Below are 23,170 nucleotides of genomic sequence, written 5' to 3' on the forward strand. Positions count from 1 at the left end.
TATGATTAAATCAAATGTACTTTGTAATCCACAAATACAAGATTTATGCGCAGTTAGTTTACAACATCATGATTTTTCTTTTTTTTTTTTTCTGGACTGAAATTTTTCATTTCTTTCATTTTCTGGCGACGTGTTTCTCACATCAGCTGATTAATTAGTGACCTAATCATTTGCAGTCTTTTGAGCAATCGGTTGCACAGTCGTCGCTGTAAATGAAATTCTGCTGAATGAGCTTTTTGTTCGTGATGTTTTCGGTGAACTGCTCCTTTTTTTTTCTTTCTGAAATACACAGCTCCAGATATGGTCACTGTGTCTCCGCCCAGCCAGCCAGACTCCCACTGTTGTCTCCCCGCCCAGTGCGTGGTGTGGACTGGAAGATAACAGTGGAAACTGGGCAGGGTCCGCCCGCACATGAGAGCAGCCTCGACGTGCGCGCAGTCCACTGTCCCCGCAGAGACATGTCCGACCGCTGCGCAGCTGCGGGACTTTTCGCTGCGCCCAACTTCGACTCGGTGTGACCTCGGTGGTTCCTGTGGGCGTTGCTGCGCACACACCGGCGGTGTTGCACAACTTTGGGAAGTGTGTGGATTTGTTGTGAGAGCTGAGAAGGAATGCGCGGATTTGGTGGCTTTTCCTCTTCTTGTTTCTCCCCTGGGAACCGCGTCGTGACTCCTGAGAATCTGCGCCGTGCATCTGCTGTATCGGACTGTTTTTGTTTTTGTTTTGTTGTTGTTGTAAACGTGCAATCGACAGCAAACATGCAGCATGATGTGGAGCTGCACCCCTGCCTCTAACAGACTGGTTACCTGTGTTGAAACGGAGCAAGGTTGCACGTCGTGCCTGCGCAGGGGCTCCATGGGAACCCGCCGCGCGTAACGCTGCCTCTCCATGGAGGACTGGTGGAGGAGTCGCTCATCACGATCCACACTTTAACACAGTGAGTGACTCCTGAATCAAGATGAGTCAAGACCAGGACGGGATATCCTTACCGGTGCCTTGCTTTGGTGCTTGTCCCGGCATAGAGAGCCTCCGCGGTGAAAGCACCACCAGCAGTAGCGGTGGGGGAGGTGGAGGTGGCGGCGCCTCCGGGGTCCCCGCAGCCGGGAGTTTCTGGCATGACTCGGTGATCAGCAGCGGGGGGCTCAGCCCCACCGCCGGAGGCTGCCCTATGGACGGCGGAGGGCTGCTGTCCACCGGGAAGTCGTGCAAAAGCAGGCCGGTGACGGTGGCCTATGTGGTGAACGGGGAGGCGAGCCAGCAGAACAACGCGGAGAGCATGGCCCTGCAGTGCCTGAAGGACGCCTGCGACACGGTGGGCAGCAAGCTGGAGACCGTGAACTTCAGTAAACTGGACTTCGGGGAGACAACGGTGCTAGACAGCTTCTACAACGCAGGTGAGTCCCCCCCCCCACCCCACCCCACCCCACACACAGCCTGCCTCTCCAGGACTACAAGACTGACAGGTGTAAATATTTTAACTGATTCTTAATGTAGTAAATCTTGGTCCTACTGGAGGTTTTTAGATCAGTCCTCTAAATGCATTTCATGGGATTTAACCTAATCTTCACTCTCCATTATAATGATTAAACTGGAAGATCAATTGTCCTCAGTGAGAACCAGTCATCCCTGAAGTGCATTACTTCATGATAGCTGGGCACAGGGATGCTTACCTCTCTTCCAAACTAGTTTCAGAGGTCAAAGGTCACTGCTCTGCTGCATTACCTGTGTTCCTGGAAACTGTTTGCCTGCAGGACAGGTTGCTCCGTGCACCATAAACACGACCTGACATCACTCTGCATGTCAGGGCTTGAGCCTGCAGCCATCACATCATCGTTATTTCCACGTTGTGTTGGACAAAGTTGGGATTCACCAAGCCAAAAAAAAAAAAGTATAATTTTGGGGGTTGTTTAATTTGCTCCACAAATATGGGGGTGATTGTTATATTTTCCCCACACACATAGTTTCCCCCTTCCATTGTGTGCCTCCAGTGTTGTGCAGGGGTGTCATGGGTTGAGCCATGAGGCTAGACTTTCCACTGGAATCTACGAGCAGAGAACCAAACTTCAACCCCCTGTCTGAAAGCACTTTCCCTGCTTTTATTCATACTGTATGTGAAGTGCTTGGCTCCTAATCCTCTGTTCAGTTGCATAATAAGCATTGAAAAAAAAAAAAACTCTTTGGAAAGCAGACCTTTCAGGGGCTGTGGTCAAATAAAAAGCAGCTGTAATGTACAGAGCCGGCCAGTGCAGTAAGGAGCCAGAAAAAACAGCCAGTGTTTGCATTGAACTCAGATATTTGGTATCAGGGTTTGTTCAGCAGACAGTGCAGATGCCTGTGACTGCTACTGCGAACAAGCAACACCTCAGCAAAATACCAAAGTGCAAGTGTCAAGGATGCAGCAGGGTTTTCATCAAACTCTGATGAAGCCACTGTATCAAGCTCTTTACAGCATCTCACACCTCGTCTAGATACAACCAGTTCTTGTCACTTTATTAGCACAGTGATGAAAACCATAACAACTTAGCTGAGAAGAGATTTCATCTGAAGGACAAGCATGAATGAAAACACGAAACCTTGTGGTCTAGTTTGTCGTCTAAAGGCATCAAAGGGAGTACAGCATACAGGATAGCAGAAGAAATAACTTTGACAAGGAAGACGTCAGCATGCAGGCTGGAGCCAGATTTGAACTGGTTGGAAAGAAAAGTCAGAGTTAAGAATAACTATTGTTTGAACAGCTTTTAAATGACTCATACTTCAACATTTATCTGTGCTTCACATTCAAATACAGCCACTGAAATCCTGTTGAGACAATAGGTATTTTGGCACCACTACTCTAATAAGCCACCCTTTATAAAGAGTTTATAAGCTGTAATCAGTGGCTCATTCAACAAGGCTAACATATAATAAACTAATGCTTCACGTGCAACTCTGGGGTTGCCAGGTTTGAACAGTCATTAGTCAAGTCATTAAAAAGTGACGATAATAAAAATCAAGGCTCATAAATGTAATAAGTCATTTGGAAATTATAATACCCATCAATTCTGAGATTAAAGACATATGAAATACATTTTGGTCTAGATGACCTGCAGCTCTTTTACAGAAGGTCAAAGGTCAAAGAGTCTGTAATTGTCTTCATGATGAACTAAAGAGCCTAAGAGACAGAGCAAACTTGGTTAAGGAGGACGACAAACACCGGCCACAACCTGACACCACAAAAGCTGTTCTTATTAATGGCTTATAACTGATCTATAAAGCATCTACAATCTATAAATCCTATACAAAGAGTAACTTATTGGAAAGTACATGTTCCCTAGACATCTTCAGTTAGCCCAGTTTTAACACAGACGCTTAGATGCCCGTCACTTGAAAACCAGCATGTGCTCACTGTGGAGGAACACTTGACTTTGCAATAAGCAGACCATTACCTTGCTGAGGCCCAGAGATAGCAGCAGCACATGATGAGAGGCGCTTTAAGAAACTAATCATGTCTTTGTTCAGGCTTTCTGCTGATGCTGACAAAAAGGTGTTCGTCATTTGTAAGCCTTACCTGAAAATATATCCGAAACCACATTTTAATACCATCAGAACAGAGCTGAAGTAATGTCAAATCCTAAAATTCTGTGCAATAACAACAAAAAGTTTTTATTTTACCCACATCAAACCATAAAATGCCGTCATAGTAAGACCCAGACAGTTGTATAGTGTCTGTTCAACACACGACAGGCTTGTTGCTTGTCATAACATTACATTATTAGTTGTACAAACTCGTCAAGTTCTCTTTTTTTTCCATTTGGTCGTCTTCCTCTGAACCACTGTGGAATTTACTCATAATCCACATGGGAGGCTGGGGAGGAATTTTCCCAGAAACATGCTGTTGTATCTGTTCAAACACAAACTACTTCATCCTCTTCCTGCACAACTGTGTGTAGCAGATATGAAGGCCAGACAACAAAAACCTTTAAACAATGAGCTCAGAGCTGGACTGAGAGCTGAGTGCATGTCTGGTTATGTGGAAAGATGATTTGCCAGATTCAAATACAGCGAGACGCTGCTGCTATCTTTCCTTAAAAGTCGGCCTCACGCGACACTGTGGACAAAGACAGCATTTGGTTGAGAGATGGCAGAGGCCGATTGTCAAGGCTTCGGGCCATGATACACAGGATATGTTAGGGAAAAATGTAGATGCAGGCATTTGCCAACAGTAGTGACCGGCCATTTTTTTTCATTAGAGGTTTTTGTTTTGATCACAGACTCTGTTCATGCAGTCAGACCTCAGATCTGATTGCTGACAGACATATTGATCAGCCGTGTCTTAGTCACACTGACATTATTGACTGACACCAGTCAGCAGTGATGTGAGAAAATGGAGTGGATGAACTTCTTTTTGCAACAGATATTCAGTGTCAGACACAGCGAATCCTCACATTTGTCAACTTTGAATCTTTACGCTTTCTAAATGACAAGTGAATTATTAAATTATCCAGAGAGTTAGCAAATCATTTTCCTCTGATTGACTAATCAATTAATTATTAAAAGTTTCTGTGCTACTTAAAAGTGTTAAAGCAGCTATTTGTAAGTTTTGCTATTGCTACATGCTAACCTTAGCATTAGCAGCTGTTTACATATCAGTCTAGATGAAACTTTGTGAGTTCAGCATCAAACTTCATTTCTTTTCTCACTAAGTTGTCTCCAGCAGTGGAAACCAACGCCAGTGTAATCTCTTGTCTCTATCACGTCTTTTCTTCTACTGAAGTTAGCATGCTAACCAGCTAGCCCCGGTCCGTCTAGTCCCTTTCCGATAGCGACTCACTGTAGCCTCCAATCTGCCCTGAAGACGTAGCGCTGCTCAGAGGACGCATTATTCTTGTAAACGCAATGATGGCCGAAGCTCTTGTCGAGCGACAGTCACCACCAACAGCTTCCAGCAAGAAACTATGTTCAGCAGCAGATAAAACTTACAAATAGCCACTGTACACTGCAACAATAGTGACCTTGAAGGCAACTCACAGACAACACAATACAATCTTGCTCACAGTCTGGCTCTTGTATGAGTTTGAGTCATGTCTCAGTGAGTGATGACTGTCTGAAGAATGTGTTTAAAATACATATTTAAAATAAATATAACATTAACTCAAGTCATTCGTTTGCACCGCACTGAAAAAGCAATAAAGCATAAAACAAGCTTCCCTGCATCTGAATTTATATATCTGGTATACCTGCACGAACAAAGTCAGACGGTGATAATCAGTGAGGCAAATAACCACACTTAATCCACCTGCTAATAATTCATTGTGCCTGCAGTGAGTGGTTGCTTCCAGTGGAACCAGATTTTTTTTCTAGGTCATAAAAAAAAAAAAAAAAAAAAAAAAGCAGAAGCAAAGATCAATAAACTAAAAACCATCTGTCATGGCTGCGGGTTCACTCCTCCATCAGTGTGAATCGTTACTATAATTTATGTAGGCTAAACTGTACAATCCCGGAGTTTGTTGACGTCTGCACACTCATTCAGAGGCAAAGGTCAAAGTGCATGTGTTTCAATGGGGTCAGCATGCTTCTGTTGAAAGGGGCCTAATAATCGTGGATTGTGAATCCCAGCTCACATTTTGGAGAGACAACCAAACCAATCGATAATCTCTGTGGGTGAGACTATTGACAGGGATGTAATCTAATGAAGATAAGGTCTCCAAACAAATGCGGATGTATCATAGACTGTATGTGTATTTGTAGCCAGCTGAGGCTGTTAGAAATTGACTGACTTCAATAACAGCTCTTAAATCAGAGCCACACAGTGGACTGAAGGCATTTGTTCAGAGGGGTTTTTGCAGTTCTTCCTCTCAGTGTTAGAAGCTGATTTTCCCGCAGCCCATCTTGTACTTGAGACGCAGAGTCAGGAGGATTCAGTGCTTTCAGCTGTTTCTCCCTTGGTCACCTTGATGGAGGATCACGGGAACGAAGCTAAGAGGGTTCGATTGATGGCTCGATGAATTGTAGCTCTCATCAACAATGAACCACTCAAGGGAAAATTGTTTCGAATGATTGCATCAATGATTACTTCGGTCTAACTGCTCCTTGCAGTGGACACAGATATCAGTCGGGGTCAATATGACCTCTCTGCTGAACAGAAAGTTAATTTCAGAGTGAATTAAGAAGTGATAACACAAGGGCAAATCATACTGATGCATATTGACATGCTGATGCTAATCACTTGTTTCTCGTCTTTGAAATAAAACAGATTTTAATTCAGATATAAAAGAAATTTGCGATAAGACAGATGGATGGAGTTTCTGCAGTGGCTGAAAACTTGCAGTGTAAAAAATGCAGCTCCTATATATACCTATATATATATAGGTATTTCTCAGGGTTAAATTGTTCAGACTTGTGCCGTTCCACCTGTCTCAGTGGGTTGGGTGTTGGGTCACGCCTGTGGTATGCAGAGCTTTATCTCTCCAGCTGATCATTATGTTGTGTTACTGTGTCATTTGCAAGGAGCACAATGGGTTTCTGAACAATTCATGAGCGCCCTGAGAGCAGCTCTGCCTCCGTGTGAGTGTTTGCTTACCTCTTGTTTTGTGCTGAGAGCTGGAGTCCACCACTCAGCGCTCTGCCAGCAGCACTGACACAACTCACAAATTGTTTTCAAGCTGTCCACTTGTGTTTTTTACTTTGTTGTAATATTGAGGCCGAGGCTGAGAGGAGCACACTGCTGAAATCTTTCTATTCACAAGCCAGAGAGATTTTGAAAGCATCTTGGCCACTTAATCCAAAGAAAAGTTACTAAAGTGTCTACACTGCCTTTCAAACTGTACATTTCTATCATTATAGAGGTAAATTTGAACATGCTCCAATCCCAGAACTGACTAGAGGAGACAAAGCCTTGGCTGCTGAGCATAACTGTTGTGGTGCCTAACATGTCTGAAACTAATGGTTATCTTCATTTTTCTAAGTGTCAGGTTCTCACAGCACAAGATGATATTTTAAAATTGCTTTATTTTGTCTGACCGACGCATCAAAATCTAAGATATTCAATTTACACATAAAACAGGCACAAATCCTCAAATTTGTGAGGCTGGAATTAGTGTTTGAGGAGGAGGGTTGAATAAAATAAAGAGTGGATGGAGCAACACAGCTAATGAGACACAGTAGCTTCCTCCATTTTTCTCCATCTCTGTCCCTCAAAAGTGGGAATTGTCGGGCGACTTGTTATTGGTGAATGTTGAAAAATGCATGTGTCAGAAATCAGCTAAGATGAACTTGATGCAAAAAAAAAAAAAAAAATCACAAGGATTTTTTTTTTTCCCATGGATTCCATGGTGGCTCTATTCAAATAAATGTGTTTAGTTGTTTTAAATGCTGGTGTTACTGGGCCGTCACCAGGCAGATCTTAGTGTTAAAAATGCCTTGAGCTGAATGGACTTACCTGAGTTAAGTCTTGCAGAAATATTAATATAGATATATTAAATATTGTGAATTTTACAGAAACATTTAATTTTCCACCAGGTTCTGTATGTTAAATTTGCATTAGTTGCTGCTTTGTAGTCAGAGATGCAGTCCTTGCACTGTGGGCGAGGTCCTAACATGTCCAGTGTCAACAGCGCCGGGCCTCAGCTGACTGCTTCTTGTTGAGAGCGTCTTGGGATTCACTAGCATAAGACTGTAGACTCAGCTTCCCGACAGAGAGGCCACGCTGCTCTGAAATCCCATCAGCTGGCCCTCTGCTAAGTTGTTTATCCTCCCTCCTGTTTACTCTGCATGCCTGGCTGCTCCTCAGAGGTTAGAGAGCACAAGGTCAGAAGGAATTAGCCCACAGGCCACTCTCTGGCGTCTGGGGAAGAGTGACTTCACCTCAGCGGGAGAGGTAGCTGCTGACAGAATCTCAAGTGCATGTTGGTAAGGAAAAGATTTTTTTTTTTTTCATGATGTTGCACGCTGATATGTCTCAACAGGAAGTATAGTGTAGACACAAAATCGGAAGCTGAGAATCGGTTCTTCTTCATTCATTATTATTGTGAAATCCATGTTACAATGGAAATTCAGCCAGCAGTGAAGCACATCAGCTTATTGTAATCACTCCAGGTTTTTTTTTGTTTTGACATATTTGCATGTTCTGTAGACTAATAACAGTAATCCTCAATGTCTCCAGATGCAGTATTTCAATATCAAACAGTCTGTTAAAAGGGTATTTTTCATATATACACAGAACATGTTGTAAGTGCACTATACTCCTGGATAAACCCCAGGCTAAATCTCTTAAGTGCTCCTCAGAAAAATGACAGGAGGTGGAGAGGCGGTGTATCAAAGCTCCCTTTCAGGTCTTATCAGGGGTTCATTTGAGGTAAAAGGCAGCAGGAGTGGGTAGCCAGCGTCTTTAGAAACCAGTGGGGAGTAAGAGGGGAACTGACTCATATCAATTTTAGTACCATGGCAAGGCAGCAGGAAGTAGTGAATGGCTTTTCTCGCCACAAAGATCTGCAGGATTACTGTCAATACATAATGCATTTTAGTCCAGTCATAAAAATTGTAGTAGGAGAAGGAGGGATACCAATTTCTTTACCAGTTGGCTTCTGTAAAGTCACAACTCCTTCTGAGGTAGAAAAACTGTTACTACACCGTGGCTTCTCCTCCTACATACATATAAAACACATCACTCAAACATTCTTTGCGTTTACATGGACTTCGTGTCTAATAAGAGTGTAACAGGCACCAGTTCACAGAGGTGTCTTTACATCTGCTCTTCTCACATGCAACATACACCTCTTGTCTGGCTTGTTTCTGTGTTTTGAGTCTGCATGTACACCACAAAGGTCACAGAGTCAAGTGCAAACTGTGTGTTTGCATGGGTGCTTATGGGAAAGTGAAAAATCCTTTTTATGACGGCAACAGAGAAACAGTTTCATTTTACAATGTACACTACAAGTTATAGAGAGTGTGTTGTTCTAAAAAGATGGCTGCTGGTCTGCTGTAGGCTGCCACGCACCACGTTTAACATTCACCCAACTTTCTAACATATAATGTGAATTCTGGTTATTTTGCAATTGGCTCAAAAATACCAAGAAATCCTTTAAAGAGATTTTTGTCAACCACACTGGTGTGAGATGTTTATGCTGTTTCAGATAGAAAATGCTGATCTATTCCACTTCTTGGTGTGTTCAGGTGTTATTTTACACTAATTCCTAGTACAGCCTTATTTCAATGAAGTAGTTTGCAAACAAGGGCAGCACTTGCTCAGTCCTATCATATGAAGTAATTGAGATAAGGCTGAAGCATTGTTTACTTGGAATGAAAACAAATTCCTTGTGTTTCAGTGAATTCAGTTTCACTGAAAAAGCGAGCAGGACGTAAATCAAGTGGGCAAGTCGGGGCAACCAGCCCAGTAGCACGGGTTGAATTCACATTCTGTTCTCAGCTATTTTTCCCCTCGGGGCCATGGCACTGCAGTTTGTAAAATCTCTCAGTGTGTGAAAAGACAACAAAGTGGAGCAGAGGTAAAAAGGACCAGTCTGCCAGGAGAGCGGTACGACTGGCAGCCAGGTCTCATTTCCTGCATCATGGTGTTTTTCAGGGCCGTTTCTTTCAAGCACACTTTTGTCTAAAAATAAAGGGAGCATTAATCTCTGTGCTGGGCAGGGCATCCAAATATACTGAATAACCATTGTCTAGTATTTCCCATATTATCCTCTGGGAAAATGGCTATATTTGTAGACAGAAATGCTCAGTTGAAAGACTTCTATGGTGTTTTCTTCTTCCATTCCCATGGTTGTATTTTTGGGAGAATGCTTCTGTTGGCTGTTTATACTTGGTGAGGCTTTTTGGGCTCATGCGTAGCTGAACCTGATTTGGAATTCATTATAGATGTTTGACCACATAGAGAAAGTCAGAAGTCAGTTGTCACGTGTGCCTCCAGCTGTTTGTTTTGTTCCAAGGCCCCCTGAGGGCATTTTTTGTGGTCTGTATTTGTTGGCCACCGTTTTCTCTGTTTACTGGAAGTGTGGTGAAGAAGCAGTTGGCACCTGGTCAGAAAGCAAATTAAAAAAAACAAAAAGGCAACAATAAAGATGTCATCCCTCATCAGTAATGAAGGGACAAGCATGCACCGCCTTGTTTTTACCTGCAGCTGTTGCATCACTAGTTTCGACAACCTTGACATTTCCAGGACAAGTCGATGAGATAATTCATCTGAGAAAAGTTTGCAAAAATCATTGTTGCGTTTACATGACAAGAGGTTATGATAGGTCGTCTGAGCAGTACTACATCGCCTGGGAAGACTGGAGGGCACCGTGAGTCACTATCAGAAAGTGATCAGACGGTAGCGGCTAACCAGCTTAACATGCTAACTTCAGTTGGAGAGAAGAAGTGATAGAAACACAAGAGTTAACATTTGCTTTGCTTTCCACCACTGGAAACAGCCCCTGGTGAGTAAAGGAATTACGTTTGATGCTGAACTCACATTGTTTCTTCTAGACTGGTGAGTAAACAGCTGTTAACGCTAACGCTGGCTATGCAGCAATAGCAAAACTTACAAATAGCTCCTTCAATGGGTTGTTTTGTTTTTATCTCATGCGCTACCAGCACTTGGAACTGATGAGGATATGGGTAACATGATAAGGGGAGGATGTGGTCCACGTCTATGTCACACACAGAGTACACTGGTTATACAGTAATGGGTAAATGCCTAAATTTTAGGCTCCACGCAGACCCTCGTGGACATGGGAAGATGACAGAACTGACAGTTCATTACACAGACCCTCGCCATTGAAACATCTTCTATAGCACAAGTAGCACAAGAGGTAATCATCATGCAGCTGCCACAAATTGCAGGAACACAACAACTATCATCTGCTGTTCCTGGAAATTTGGCAGAAATTCTGGACACTATGCTCTCGAAGGTTATGTTTTTTGAAGGGGGAGGAAAAAGACGACTTCTTGAGTGTGGGAAATGGTTTCCAGTGGCTCTCGGAGACAGTCTTTCCACTGTCTCCTTGTGTCTTTGGTGTGGGCCGAGCTCCAGGGAAATCCTCCCACTGCGCTCTGCTCCACTAACACGTGCCTCCCCCCTCCTTCACCATTACAGATAAGGGTAAAAAATTCTACATGCTGATGGTTTGACTTGTATGTTTTACAGCAGTTTCCTCACTGGGTCTCCATGGTTACAGCATCTTATGCGGAGTTGATATGTAAATGACTATGACGAGTGCTTTATTTACCTACTGTACCTGTCCTGTTCCTACATACTCAGAGTCAAACAGAGGGCAATCACAATTAAACTCCAGGCCTTCACAGCTGGCCCCACAGTGACCAGTGGAAACACTGCTGCTAATGTAATTGCAGTGCTTTTAGCATTCATGCAATGACAATTTCATGAATATGAAGTGCTGCTGGGCCAAAGTGAGGGCACATACCGGCACATGTAAACATTTTGTCCCTCTCTTGAACTACTGGTCGAAGCTGATTATGTAAAATATGGCATTGCACTGTGAGAATGGAAGTGTACTGGAACTGGAAAATTGTAGAGGAAAAATAATCAAGAAATTATTGGAAAAGTTAAACAAGATATGACAATTATGCCTGGAGGATAGTTTCCAGGGCAGAAGTACGTATTTGGAAATTTTGAGTTTTTCTGATAATGCTATTTTTGTTTTTGAAAATATATTTATGCAACATCTTTACAAGTTACAGGGACGAAAGCCATTGGTAATACTTGCTATACATGTAGATGTTATTTCATTCAGTCAGTCTTAGTTTAACATGTTCTATCTGTAATAATTATGGTGATTCATTCATAAATCAGTCAAGGAAAAATGGCAAATATTTTGTCTTCAACTTATCCTTTAAAAAAAAATCTCTCTTTGTAACATTGTGAGTTTAATATCTTTGGGTTTTGATCTGTTGGTCACACAAAACAAGGTATTTTCTTTTGAGGGGCATTTTTTTATACTCTCACATTCCATTAAAACAAAAAAGATCAATCGATTATTCAGAGGAAGAATTTACAGCTCATATAATACAATTTTCCATACTCAAGGTTCACTTGCTAGCTTTTTTTTCTGGAGCTGTCAACCATATCTTACAGCCCTCCTCGGCAAATGGAATTTGCTCCACTTAAGCTGAAGATGAAGAAGCACCTGGAAAGCAAATCTAGGGAACTTTGAGTATTTAATGGCAGATATGTGTCCATTCTTAAAACTCCAAATGAAAATAATTCTTAGCTGCAGGTTTAGTCACAAACAAACATCCACTACAGTGGAAAAATAGTTTTGCTCTTTCCTGTATATAGCTTAAGGGCTGTGTAACGTAGAAGGTGCACACAGCCTCAGTGTTGTTAGCTGAGAGCTGCTGGGAGCCACTGTTTACATTTCTCAACAGCCTCCACTCATTAAAATAGATTTCTTTGTGTCCACATGTGTGCTTTCCCTTTGGCTCGGGAGAGAAAGAGACTTTGAGTTGCTGAAATAATCTATACCAACTTGAACAGTCTCCAGTGCCATTTAGATCCCCCTCCCCACCCCCACCCCCACTAGCTCCAAAAACAGCAAGTGTTTCTAGTGGAGGCACAGCGGGGGGTAGAGGGCTGAGAAGGATCTATAAAGACGAGCCAACAGACACCAGAACCATCCTCAGTAAATTCATGTGGCTCTCCACTCTCCGAGCTGCCCATCACCCTCCGCCTCCCTCCCTCCCTCCCTCCCTCTCTTCCCCCTCCAGAGGCACCGCTGGGCCTGAAGAACCTGCAGCAGCAGGCCGAGCGCTGCCGAAAACCAAACAGTGTAAGAGAATATTGAATTATTTTCCCTCCTCTGCTTTGAGCAGTAGGCGAGGGAATCAATGTAGTTTTGGTCAACAGTGGCAGGTCCTGCTGTAGGAGGTGTAGCAGGATAATCGGGGCATCGCTATGCATGTTTTGTCTTATCTCTCCCTGCTGTAGACACACTTGCGTTGCTGCCGATTTGAGGTGAACAACAACAGATAAAGTGAGCGCATGTGATCAGATGGCAGAGCCTGTGTCTGGGTGACTCCAGTTTCTCCCTCTCTGGCTTTACGCAGCCTTCTGTCAACACTATGTTGGCAGGTGTTACTGTTACATTGGCATGCACCGAGCTCTGCTGTTGCACTGGTAAGCGAATCACGACATCTGAATGCTCTCCAGAGACAATCAGATGCTCTGCTGTTAAATGACACTGTGTGTGTGTGATGTTTCCTACCCCTGTGCTGTTTGTCTGCATGAATTCAAGGTTATTGTCCTTAATGTCATGAAGCTACTGGCAAACCTACAAAGGCCTTGCAAATGTAGTTGTGTGTTCAGTGGAGAAGAACAACACTTCCCAGCGCTGTGTTTCAGAACTTTATTGCAAGATAACAGCGTAACTTCCCTGCAGCAAATGTCAAACAGAATCTCTCTTGTATAAATGCTCTCCTTGCTTGTGAAACACATTAAAACAACATGACCCTATGTTAGCCAATGGTTTCAGCAACGCACTCTAACATTGTAAGTTACTTGGCAGCACCTCGATAAACTTCTGTCCATAGGGGTCGATTTGTGCATGAAAATGAAAGTATCAAAACATTCAGTTAACACTTCAGGGAAAAGTCCAGAACGAAAAGAGGAAGTAAAGCTAGTGAACGTATAACACATTCAGTTCAGATAATAAAACAACTGCTATACTTCCTGTTAAACATAGATCATTTGCTTCTACAGAAGAGCAAACAAATTCTATATGAAAGCTACTTCAGTAATAATATCCTGGGGGGATTACTGAACGAGCCTACTGGGCACATGGGTCAGACGCAGCTTCTGTTTGAAGTGACTGTTAACATTACTTGTTGAAGAGCCAATCAAATGACCACAAATAGATGCAAAAGAACAACAAAGAGATGCAAAATGACTCAAAACAGCTGAATAGAGACTCAAATTTACTATAGAGAGCAGCAAAATGACTAAAAAGGGATGCAGGCCAACTACAAAGGGATGTGAACCAACAAGAAATAAACACAAAATTAACACAAACAGATAAAATACCCAGAAAGAGACACAGAAGAACTGGAAAGAAATGGAACCTAACTAAAAAGAGAGGCAAAATGACTGCACAAGAAAAAATATACATCAACTGCAACTGCAGCATTGCAAGATGTAAAACAACCACAAAAAGACACCAAAAGAGCAGACTGAGATGCAAACAGACCACAAAGATACAGAACCAACTGAAAACAAACACGAAATAACCAAAGAGACACAACACTGATGCTGCAAAGACAAAATACAAAATACAAATACAAAAAGTCCACTATGAGATGCAAAAACGACCACAACGACACAAAATACATTCAAGTTGTTTGTTGTCGTTTTGTGTCTCTTTGAGTCTGGGGGTCTTGCCTTGGTTTCTAGAAGGGGGGGGGGGGGGCTTTTGCATGTTTATGACCGGGGGCCCTTTATCCATCTACAGTATGATTAATATCCTAACAACAGGAAATTCTTTTCTTATACTGAAGTTAGCATGCTAACCAGCTAGCCGTTCAGCGGCAGAGAAAACTTACAGATAGCGCCTTTAAAGGCATGCCATTAAAAATAAAACTGCTAAATCCACATCGTTTTTTACAGGAACTTACACGTTAGATTGCAGTCAATTAGCAACATGAAAAGCTGCACGTGGCGTTTGTCCTCTGAGGAGAAACAATAGATTTAGCTCCTTATTTTGGGCACAGATTAAAAACAACAGCTTCTTTCAGCAAGGAAATGAAGGATGACGGTGGGCGTGGCTGCAGTCTGCAATGTGTTGTTCTTCATTATTGCTCAACACGTGTGCATCAAGACTGAAATACACACGCCACGCTGACGACATCACACGCCGCTAGTCAAGTGTTGTCAGCTCTCTGGGGCTTTGTTGTGAGCGCAAAGCACTTATGAGAACTGATTGCTCCTCTCAACTCTAACAAGTCTCACTTGTGTGTTGCCAATTTTTTTAATTTTTTTAATATGTGCACACTGTGGGCTGTGTACTGTATGTAACACCCGTATTAACCCTGCCCTGTGACGAACAGCAAACGCTTTCCTTCCATTCATGCGAAGCAGGTGAGGTTTCCTAGCAGAGCAATGCAAAATTACCCCACCCAAGTCATAGCTGCACTTGGAAAACACAGCTGCCCTTTTACTTTTGCCTGAAAATACAGCTCCATATTACACAGTTGCTTTTTTAATGGCCCGTTTGTATTAAAATTTTGTTCAGATGTAATATTGATGGGTCTCCTGCCAGAGAAATGAGACCAGCTGATCTTTTATTCATTAGACCACCAGTGCTGTCTGGATGTTGACATTCAGTTGCACCTTGTGTGCATAAAGTAAGAGCACTGAGGAAGGGAAATAGCCTTTTACTTTGTGTTTGCTCAGGACTTTGAAGGTTTGTAGTGAGATTAAGATGATGTACAAAGCGTTTCTCTTGTTCACTTTCATTTAAGTCTGATAAGATATACCTGGCATCCTTTCTTTTTTTCCTGTACAAGCCAGTCAGTCTCAGTTTGGATGTGTAATAACATTCACTGATTCACTGGTTTTGATGATATCACTGATAGAAATGCGTCACAGATGTGGAAGTAGCAAGTGGTTGTTAAGCAGAGGTCAGTCCAAGTGAGGATTAAGGTGTACTTTCCCTCTGCGCCTTAGACGTCAGAAAGTGAAACCTAACTTGCACTCAATCAGAGAGCAGGCATCCTGACGTGAAGATGATGGCTGCTCATCCGGAGAACACAACCCTCTTGATCTTCCACATCACCGCACAGAGCTGCCGTGCTTCAAATCCCTTATATCCTGTCCGTAATGAAAATGTGAGGCTGTTTTCCAGAGCTTGTGTAGAGGAAGGAGGCTGATGATGAGAATCTCTGAGGCCAGCAACAAGTACCTGCTTCCTGGTTGAATTTGCATGTGCTGATCAGGAGTGAGGAGAGCTGCATAGCCCCTCATCACTGACAAAAGCTCTCCACTACTACAATCAGCCTGCCTTTGATAGGCCTTTCCCTGCAGTGTTGTGTTGTGTTGGCACGCAGCCACCGAGCCACTGATTTAACTGACTGCTTGGTGTTAACTGTGCATTCAAATTGGGAGTCTACACATGGTTGCTCAGAGTGATTTATTCTCATCTAACTGGTTTTCAGGCCACTTGGGTGGAAGATAACAAGCTGTAAACACAAGACTGACATATTATCACATTATAGAGCTGTTAATTAGAGTGATCTCAACTGTAGATGTCTCCTACATCTGGAAAACAAGGCTTATGAGAGCTGTGAGCATGAACCTAAACATTACAGGTGCAGCCTAGCAACCAAAACAATCAGCTAAAAGATGCTAAAATGCTCCATAGAGCTAAAATAGCTAAAAACATCTTAGTATTCAAACTGCATGTGAAGATGTGAACCAGAAGGCCTTTGAGCACTGCACATTTTCCTCTAATAGTGTTTTTGTAAAGCTGAGACCAAGTGTCTTCACTGCATGGTAACAAATACATGAAACTAGAAGGGCCCCTCAGACAGAGCAGACAGACAAGGACAATGTCAACAACATACACCAGACTTAAGAGTAAAAAAAAAATCAGATTTATATTAAGTGATCCAGATTTGCCCCAAAATTTAGTGGGTCCTCTCCTTACTCATGCCCCCTCCCTCCACTGAGTTTGATGCAAATCGGTTCAGTACTTTTTGCGTAATCTTGCTGACAAATAAACAAATGCAGGTGAAAACACTGGTGGAGGTGATAAATTAGATAATTAGATATTCATGGTATATTGTTGTCTGACACTGTCTTTTACCATGGTCAAAACTCAAATTCAATATTTTTTCTGTCAAGTCTTTTCTCAGGGCTGTGAAATCCAACTGTAGCCTCGAGTCCTCGTTTTTGTGACTTCATTCTGGTCAAAAGGCCACAGTCCTAAGTAGTATCTTTTTTTTGTCAAGTAGAGGGTATCATATGTTGTAAAGATTGAAAAGCACTTTGGGCTACATAAATAAACTGTACTTGACTTGAACTATACATGTATTGCTTCTCAAAAATAAGTAGAAAAACTTAGAAGCTTTAATGATGATGTTCAGCCCTGTAAAACTAACCCAGACCACTTCACAGGGACAATCAGAGACTATTCCACTACCTGCAATTGGTCAAAGTGGAGCAACCCATCATCTGAGTGATTCACAGTGTGAACAGGTCTTTACTTGGCCCCAGTTTATTGAGATGACTGAGTGTTTTGATGCTTTTTCTCCACCAGCTCTGATGGGCTGTAGTTTGAAACAAGGCATAAGAGGAAAAAGATTCAGCGATTCTCTGCTCTTGAGCTCCACGTGACGTGTTTGTTGACACAGAGAGGTGGATAGTTGGAAACAGATGAAACACACAGGGTGTGGTGTTATCTCTGTGGCACTGTCTGCTGCTCTGTCATTACTGGAGAGCAGCCCCTGGGTTGATTTGTTTTTGTTGTTATCAGCGGCCCGAGGTGGCCTCGGGGACGGCGTGCACAGCTCCACCTTTTCTGAGGGTCTCCATAACACTGTCACGCTTCTTCTACAAGCGTGTTTAACACCACGCACCCATCATAACACCCTCTAAACACAAGATTTGAGGGATTTTTGGCTGTTTTCATGGTGTGAGTATGGTTCAGCTCTGTGGTAACACATCCATCTGTTTTGCTGGACTCAAGGCTGGGAACTCTCCGCCCCTTCACCAGAAGCCGTAGTCCCTGCTGGCTTGAGTGACACTTGGAAATATTTACTCCTGTTAACCTATTGATCCTGATCGTATGGCTGCGTCCAGCTGGAGTCAGCGTGGTATTGACTGTTTGTATGCGCTGACGGTGTTGAAAAAGGTGGAGGTGGAACCACCACCATCGACGGAGTAATTCTGTTTTTCAAAAGTGTGCTTCAGAATTGCCCCTCTGACATGAGAACCTATAGCTGATAACAGGCTGCAATGAACGCTGCACTGTTAACAACATACAGTTTGTAGTAGTGACAAACGCATGATGTGGTTTTGTATGTGTCCATTAACCTTTGACCTCAGAGCTGTGTCTCTCTCTCTCTCTCTCTCTCTCTCTCTCTCTCTCTCTGTCCCTGAACAATAAAGACCAGTCGATGTTGGCTTTAATGAAAACCGCATATCGACAGATAGAGGCTTCCACCATTTGATTTGATGCAGGTTTTACATTATGTTTCACACATTTGATTCACGTTGCATTTAACATTTGCAATTAGTGAAACATTTTACTGTTAATTAGTCAATTGATGATTCATTAGAAATGTGAATGTGTCAGGTTGTGTTTATTATCGAACCAGCGGTTGATAAAACATAATTAGTTTTCAGTTTACAATCATATGAAGCACATTTGTAACAATGTCACATCACTTGTTTATTTAAAAAAAAAAAAAAAACACTTAACCTTCGAGGATTTCGACACAGTGGCTAAAAGCACCTCTTAATTTACCAACGGCGCTGTTGACATTTGCATGAATTTCATACAGAGATCTGCTCTTATTGTTGCATTCATTGAGTTGATTATTGGTTTTTAGATGAGAGATGTTGGTACAGATGTTTTCCTCTCACCATCAGACCTTGCTGTGGTGGAGATGACGGACGCCTTCCGCCAGCCCTCGCTCTTCTACCACCTGGGAGTCAGAGAGAGCTTCAGCATGGCCAACAACATCATCCTGTACTGCGACACTAACTCCGACTCCCTCCAGTCCCTGCAGGTAAGCCGTCATTACCAAACAGGAACCAGGTCGACCCTGCCGCCCTCATCGCTTTTAACCCACAATACATCAAACAATCAGTCTGGTTCACAAGGGCTGTGATTAGAGGCTTTATTTAGGAGCAGGCATGGGGGACATGGGATTGACAGAGGTGTAATTTGGTGGCAGCGGCACATAAATGCATCAGTAATTTGATGGAAGGAATCGCATTTATGAAACGCCGGGAGATGGGAAATCAACAGTGGCCCCATTTAGTTGCGAATGAGCAAAACAAATTGGGTCTCCAAGGTAAAATAGAGTTTATTGGATAAAGACAATTTTGTTTGGGTTTTCAATTAGTGATCAACCGCTGTTTAAAATTGTATTTTTATTTTCTGCTCACCTGCCAGTCAGTGCATCCAGTACTATGATGTTCTCTTCTTTTTTCATTTTCATGTATTGTTTTTTAAATTTTTTGATTACTTTAAAGGTGGTATGTTTTAATCGCCGTCACCAAGGTTCTGATTTGTTTGTGAACTTAAAAAAAAAAATCAATTTCATTCAACTTGAGAGATAAGGAACAGGTGGATCTTATTCCAGGCGTGAAGCAAAGATTTATTTATTTTTTAGGACCACTGGTCACTGACAGAAAGGACAGATTAAATTTTCATTTTTAAACAAACACATTTTTTGTGTGTTCTTGGTGGAGGTGTTAAACTATAATGAAAATCAGTACTCGTGCTCTCAGATGTGTTTGGCCTGAAAACTTCCTCTGCTGACATCATAAAAATAAAACAATCTCTTACGAAATAAAACTCTCAAGGAAAAAAGAACAGAGGTGCTACTTCACGCCACACATGCCACATACTTGTGTGTGTTTAGGCTGTCACCGACCAGCTAAAGAAGCATGTAAGTGTTTTCTGCAAATCAGCTTCCTGGGGGAAACCCCCGTAACTACAAGTAACTACCAAGGTTTTAAAGTTGTTACGTAATTCCCAACATTTCTCCATGCTTGCATTTGTTATATGTTGATTCACGACTCTGTTACAGGAATCTGCAATGGAGAGCAACAAATCTGTGTTCATGTTAAAATGCCAGATTGTTGCTTTAATGGGCTGGAAGGTGTTTTGGCTGTGTCAGCATATGACAACAGTGTGAGTCTTATAGCTCCCGTGTAGCAGACAAGACGTAGTTCACACGGTCTGAACACGCTGAAAAACCTCCTGCTGTAGGCATCTCGTAGCACAGGAACACTGCAGCCTTTATTTTAGGTAGTTTGTGTAGTGAAGGGAGTCTAAAGGCGACAGGGATCCTCAGCCAGCGACCACACTGTATAGTCAGCTTATATAGCAGAGCACAGCCTGTCAGGAGAGGTTTTTGTCTGCAGAGTCAAGATAAACATGACATAAAAAGCTCATGCACCTTAATCTAAGCTCTATTATTTATGCAACGTAATTGCTTAACATGGCATTCAATTCTGCTCTGATGCAAAGTGGTACCTAATAGGCGTTTTCTCTTCCTGTGGTCTGCCGTGGTGCCCACCCGTCTGGCTGTGCAGTGGGCTCACTGCTTCTCAACCAACCTCCTCTCTCTGGTGGTTTTTCCCCTCTGATTTCTATCAGGCCATGCTGGTTTAATGTCAGGGCTTCTCTTCAAATACTGGAGCTCCTTTTAGAAAAATACCAAGACCCTACAGAGGCCTTTGTGTACTCCCTGTACTCCCTGTACCCATGCTGGTCATGCTTCTTTTCACTGCAGATTTTTTTTTTCTTATGAATAAAATAGTCTCTCTGTACACACAAGTACAATGTGTTTGCAGAGGAACTGGAGGTTGGAAGTTTATGATTTCTTCATCCTACAGTTTGAAATTCTGGTGTGCTCAGGGTTTCTTGTTTTGACTCAGTTTTGAAACACATGAGGAAAAGACTCTGACAATGAGAAACTCAGTCTAAACACCCTTGTCTTCCTCAGTGATGGGAAGATATAGTAATGCTTTGCGTAATGTAATTTAAAAAAGTGAATTTGCCTGCTCTCATTAATAGCACAGCCAGATGATCTAATGGGTGATGAAAGAACTGGCATCTCAGTCTCTACGTGCCTCTGGTTAAAAGATATTTGTATGTGGTCCAAGCTGAAACTTGCAGCTGATACTATCAGAAATAGAAACAGGAAATTGTGTAGAGTCTGGATGGTTGGTTCATGTTAAAACTTTCATTGGTAGAATATCTGACTTTGTTCAACACTATGTTCAATGCTAAGGCCCCAGCGTGCTTCAAACGTGCCAGTTTGTACCACCCTGCTCCTTTTCACACCTCCTCACACGTGGCCAATTGATGCATGAAGTGTGTGATTGTTAAGTTTTCTTTTTCACATCCGACAGTGTTAGGTGACCCAGTAAGCACCAGTTTTGAAGCATTCTGTGGCCTTATGTTGTATTAACCACACAGGCTGTTAAACAGTTTTTGTGCCATTGACTTGACGATTTGTTTCCAGAGATAAACAAAGACCAATAGTATTTTTTTTATTATTTATTATACCTTATTCACAATACACTAAACACTAATCATTTCTCTCGCTTGTAGAAGCTCCTGAGTCAAACATCACTTTGTCAGTGAAATCATTGCTCTATTTTTTTAGCTGCGTTATTACAGACTATACAGAGCAATAACCTCTGTCCTAAACTTGCAACACAGTTTAATGCTCAACTTGCATAGGTAAAGATGCACTTTTTTTAAATTGAAAACAAACCTTTAAGGCCTAACAAATATGTTGTAAGCATTTCCTTCCTGGTAAAATCTTTGCAAAACCTTTTGAATATTTTGAAACTTTCATTGCTTACATCACTGTAATTACTCTGATCCAACGTTTTATGGGATAAACCATAACATTTCAGGGCAGATCTGGATCATTTACTGTGAATTTGAATTTTTTTCTCTGAAGTCTGGTGTATGCTGGCCTTAATGGAGGTCTGTTCTCTGTGAGTGCTCCTCTAGTTCTGGTGTATTTTTACTGTTTACTTGCAGCAACTGTTTGAACATAATGTATTCTTACAGCAGCAGAGCTTATCAGCAGAAACATTCACTAGATATTAGTCAACCAGCAAAACTCTGAAAAAGCCAGTGTCACCTAGATAAAATGTTACCGTCTCAGGTGTGATGTATTGGATTTTAGTGGAACTGGTAGGTTTTGTTTTATTCAGTAACACAGTGTCCAAAACAGAACTGCCGTTAGGAGGAAATGTTCTTACTGAATCTCTAAATGCATTTTTCTCTTCTCCTCTTTCAGGAGATAATTTGCCAGAAGAACACTGTAAGTACACAAAGATTTTTTTTTTTTTTTTTTTTTTCTCCTCTCGCCTCTGACTTTCACACATTACTCACCCATTGCTCACACATCACACACATTATGTGCTGCAAAGAATATGCTTCTTTACAACATGCAGGGAGCAGAGTGTCTAACACCTTATGCTTCTTTTCCTCTCTGTGTTGTAAAGGTTTTCTCCTCCGCAGCCCACTTTTGTGTCAACACTGTGACAAATGCTCGGTTTTGCAGAAATGAAAAATTTTTTAAAAGAAAAAAAAGAAAAAAAAAGAAACATCTTCTCTCCCAGTTTCAGGGTGTTTTTTTCTCAGATGACAGCTGGTTCATGAGTCACTGCATGGGCACCACAATCTGCATAAAAAGGCAGAAGCATCGTGAAAATTTGACTTGCAAAAGCTGCAGCATTCAAATGAGGTGCTGACTTAAAGTGAAGGAAATCCTGTTCTTCACTGAGTCACATCCTACTCTAGTTCCTAATAATAAAATACTATGTGTACATTTAGCATATGTGCTTAGTGCAAGATGTAGAGGACAAATCCTGTAGTGTTGCCTTTATAAATCACCCCTGAGCCTTGTTACAGCACAAGATCACAGTGTGTCTCCCAACTGTTGCTACATCAGTGGGAAGATTTTTTCATTTCTTGTCTTTTTACCAACCAACAGTCAAAAACTCAAAATAATTCAATTTACAGTGATATTAAACAGAAAAAAGCAGAAAATTATCTCAGTTGAGTAGCTGTAAGTAACAAATGTTTTGCATCTTCCCTTGATAAATACCTTTAACAGTCGTCCGCCTGTCAAAGTCCAGTAAATGATCAGTCGACGAACTCGGCACAGAGCAGAGCAAAGTGTGATTAAAGCAGGAGCAGGCTGATTGTAGTCCAGGAGTCCATGTTCAGGAGTCAGATGAAAGGCTTAACTCTCTTAAGTGGCTTTTCAGAGTGGAAAGAGGTGGTACCTGTGCTGCATGAAATGTACTGATCTCTGACACTGGCTCGTACCGTGTGAGAAGAGCTGATTATCACTCACAGCATGAGAGTGTGAGCTCTCTGAGCTCCCTCATGTGCACTCGCTGTCTTTGTTCTCGCTCTTTCCTGCTTGTGTCGAGGCCCTCAGCTGCCCTCTGCACTGGTGCATGTGCTCCTCGCTAACCCTC

At 42.2% G+C, this 23,170-nt stretch overlaps 1 protein-coding gene across 1 annotated transcript in view; it reads left to right on the top strand.

Annotated features, from left to right (window-relative positions):
* The first annotated feature begins 349 nt into the window (after nucleotides 1-349).
* map3k5 (mitogen-activated protein kinase kinase kinase 5) overlaps nucleotides 350-23,170 on the top strand; it is a 67,655-nt gene continuing 44,834 nt past the window's right edge. The window contains exons 1-3 of the mRNA XM_071468020.1: nucleotides 350-1,394; nucleotides 18,575-18,714; nucleotides 21,979-22,002. Coding sequence (XP_071324121.1) covers nucleotides 959-1,394; nucleotides 18,575-18,714; nucleotides 21,979-22,002 — 600 coding nt within the window. The 5' untranslated portion in view covers nucleotides 350-958. The remainder of the gene's footprint in view (nucleotides 1,395-18,574; nucleotides 18,715-21,978; nucleotides 22,003-23,170) is intronic.

The sequence above is a fragment of the Trachinotus anak genome, unplaced genomic scaffold (assembly GCF_046630095.1).
Source record: "Trachinotus anak isolate AG129_WGS33_773 ecotype Australia unplaced genomic scaffold, CSIRO_AGI_Tana_v1 ptg000031l, whole genome shotgun sequence".
Classification (NCBI taxonomy): Eukaryota; Metazoa; Chordata; class Actinopteri; order Carangiformes; family Carangidae; genus Trachinotus; species Trachinotus anak.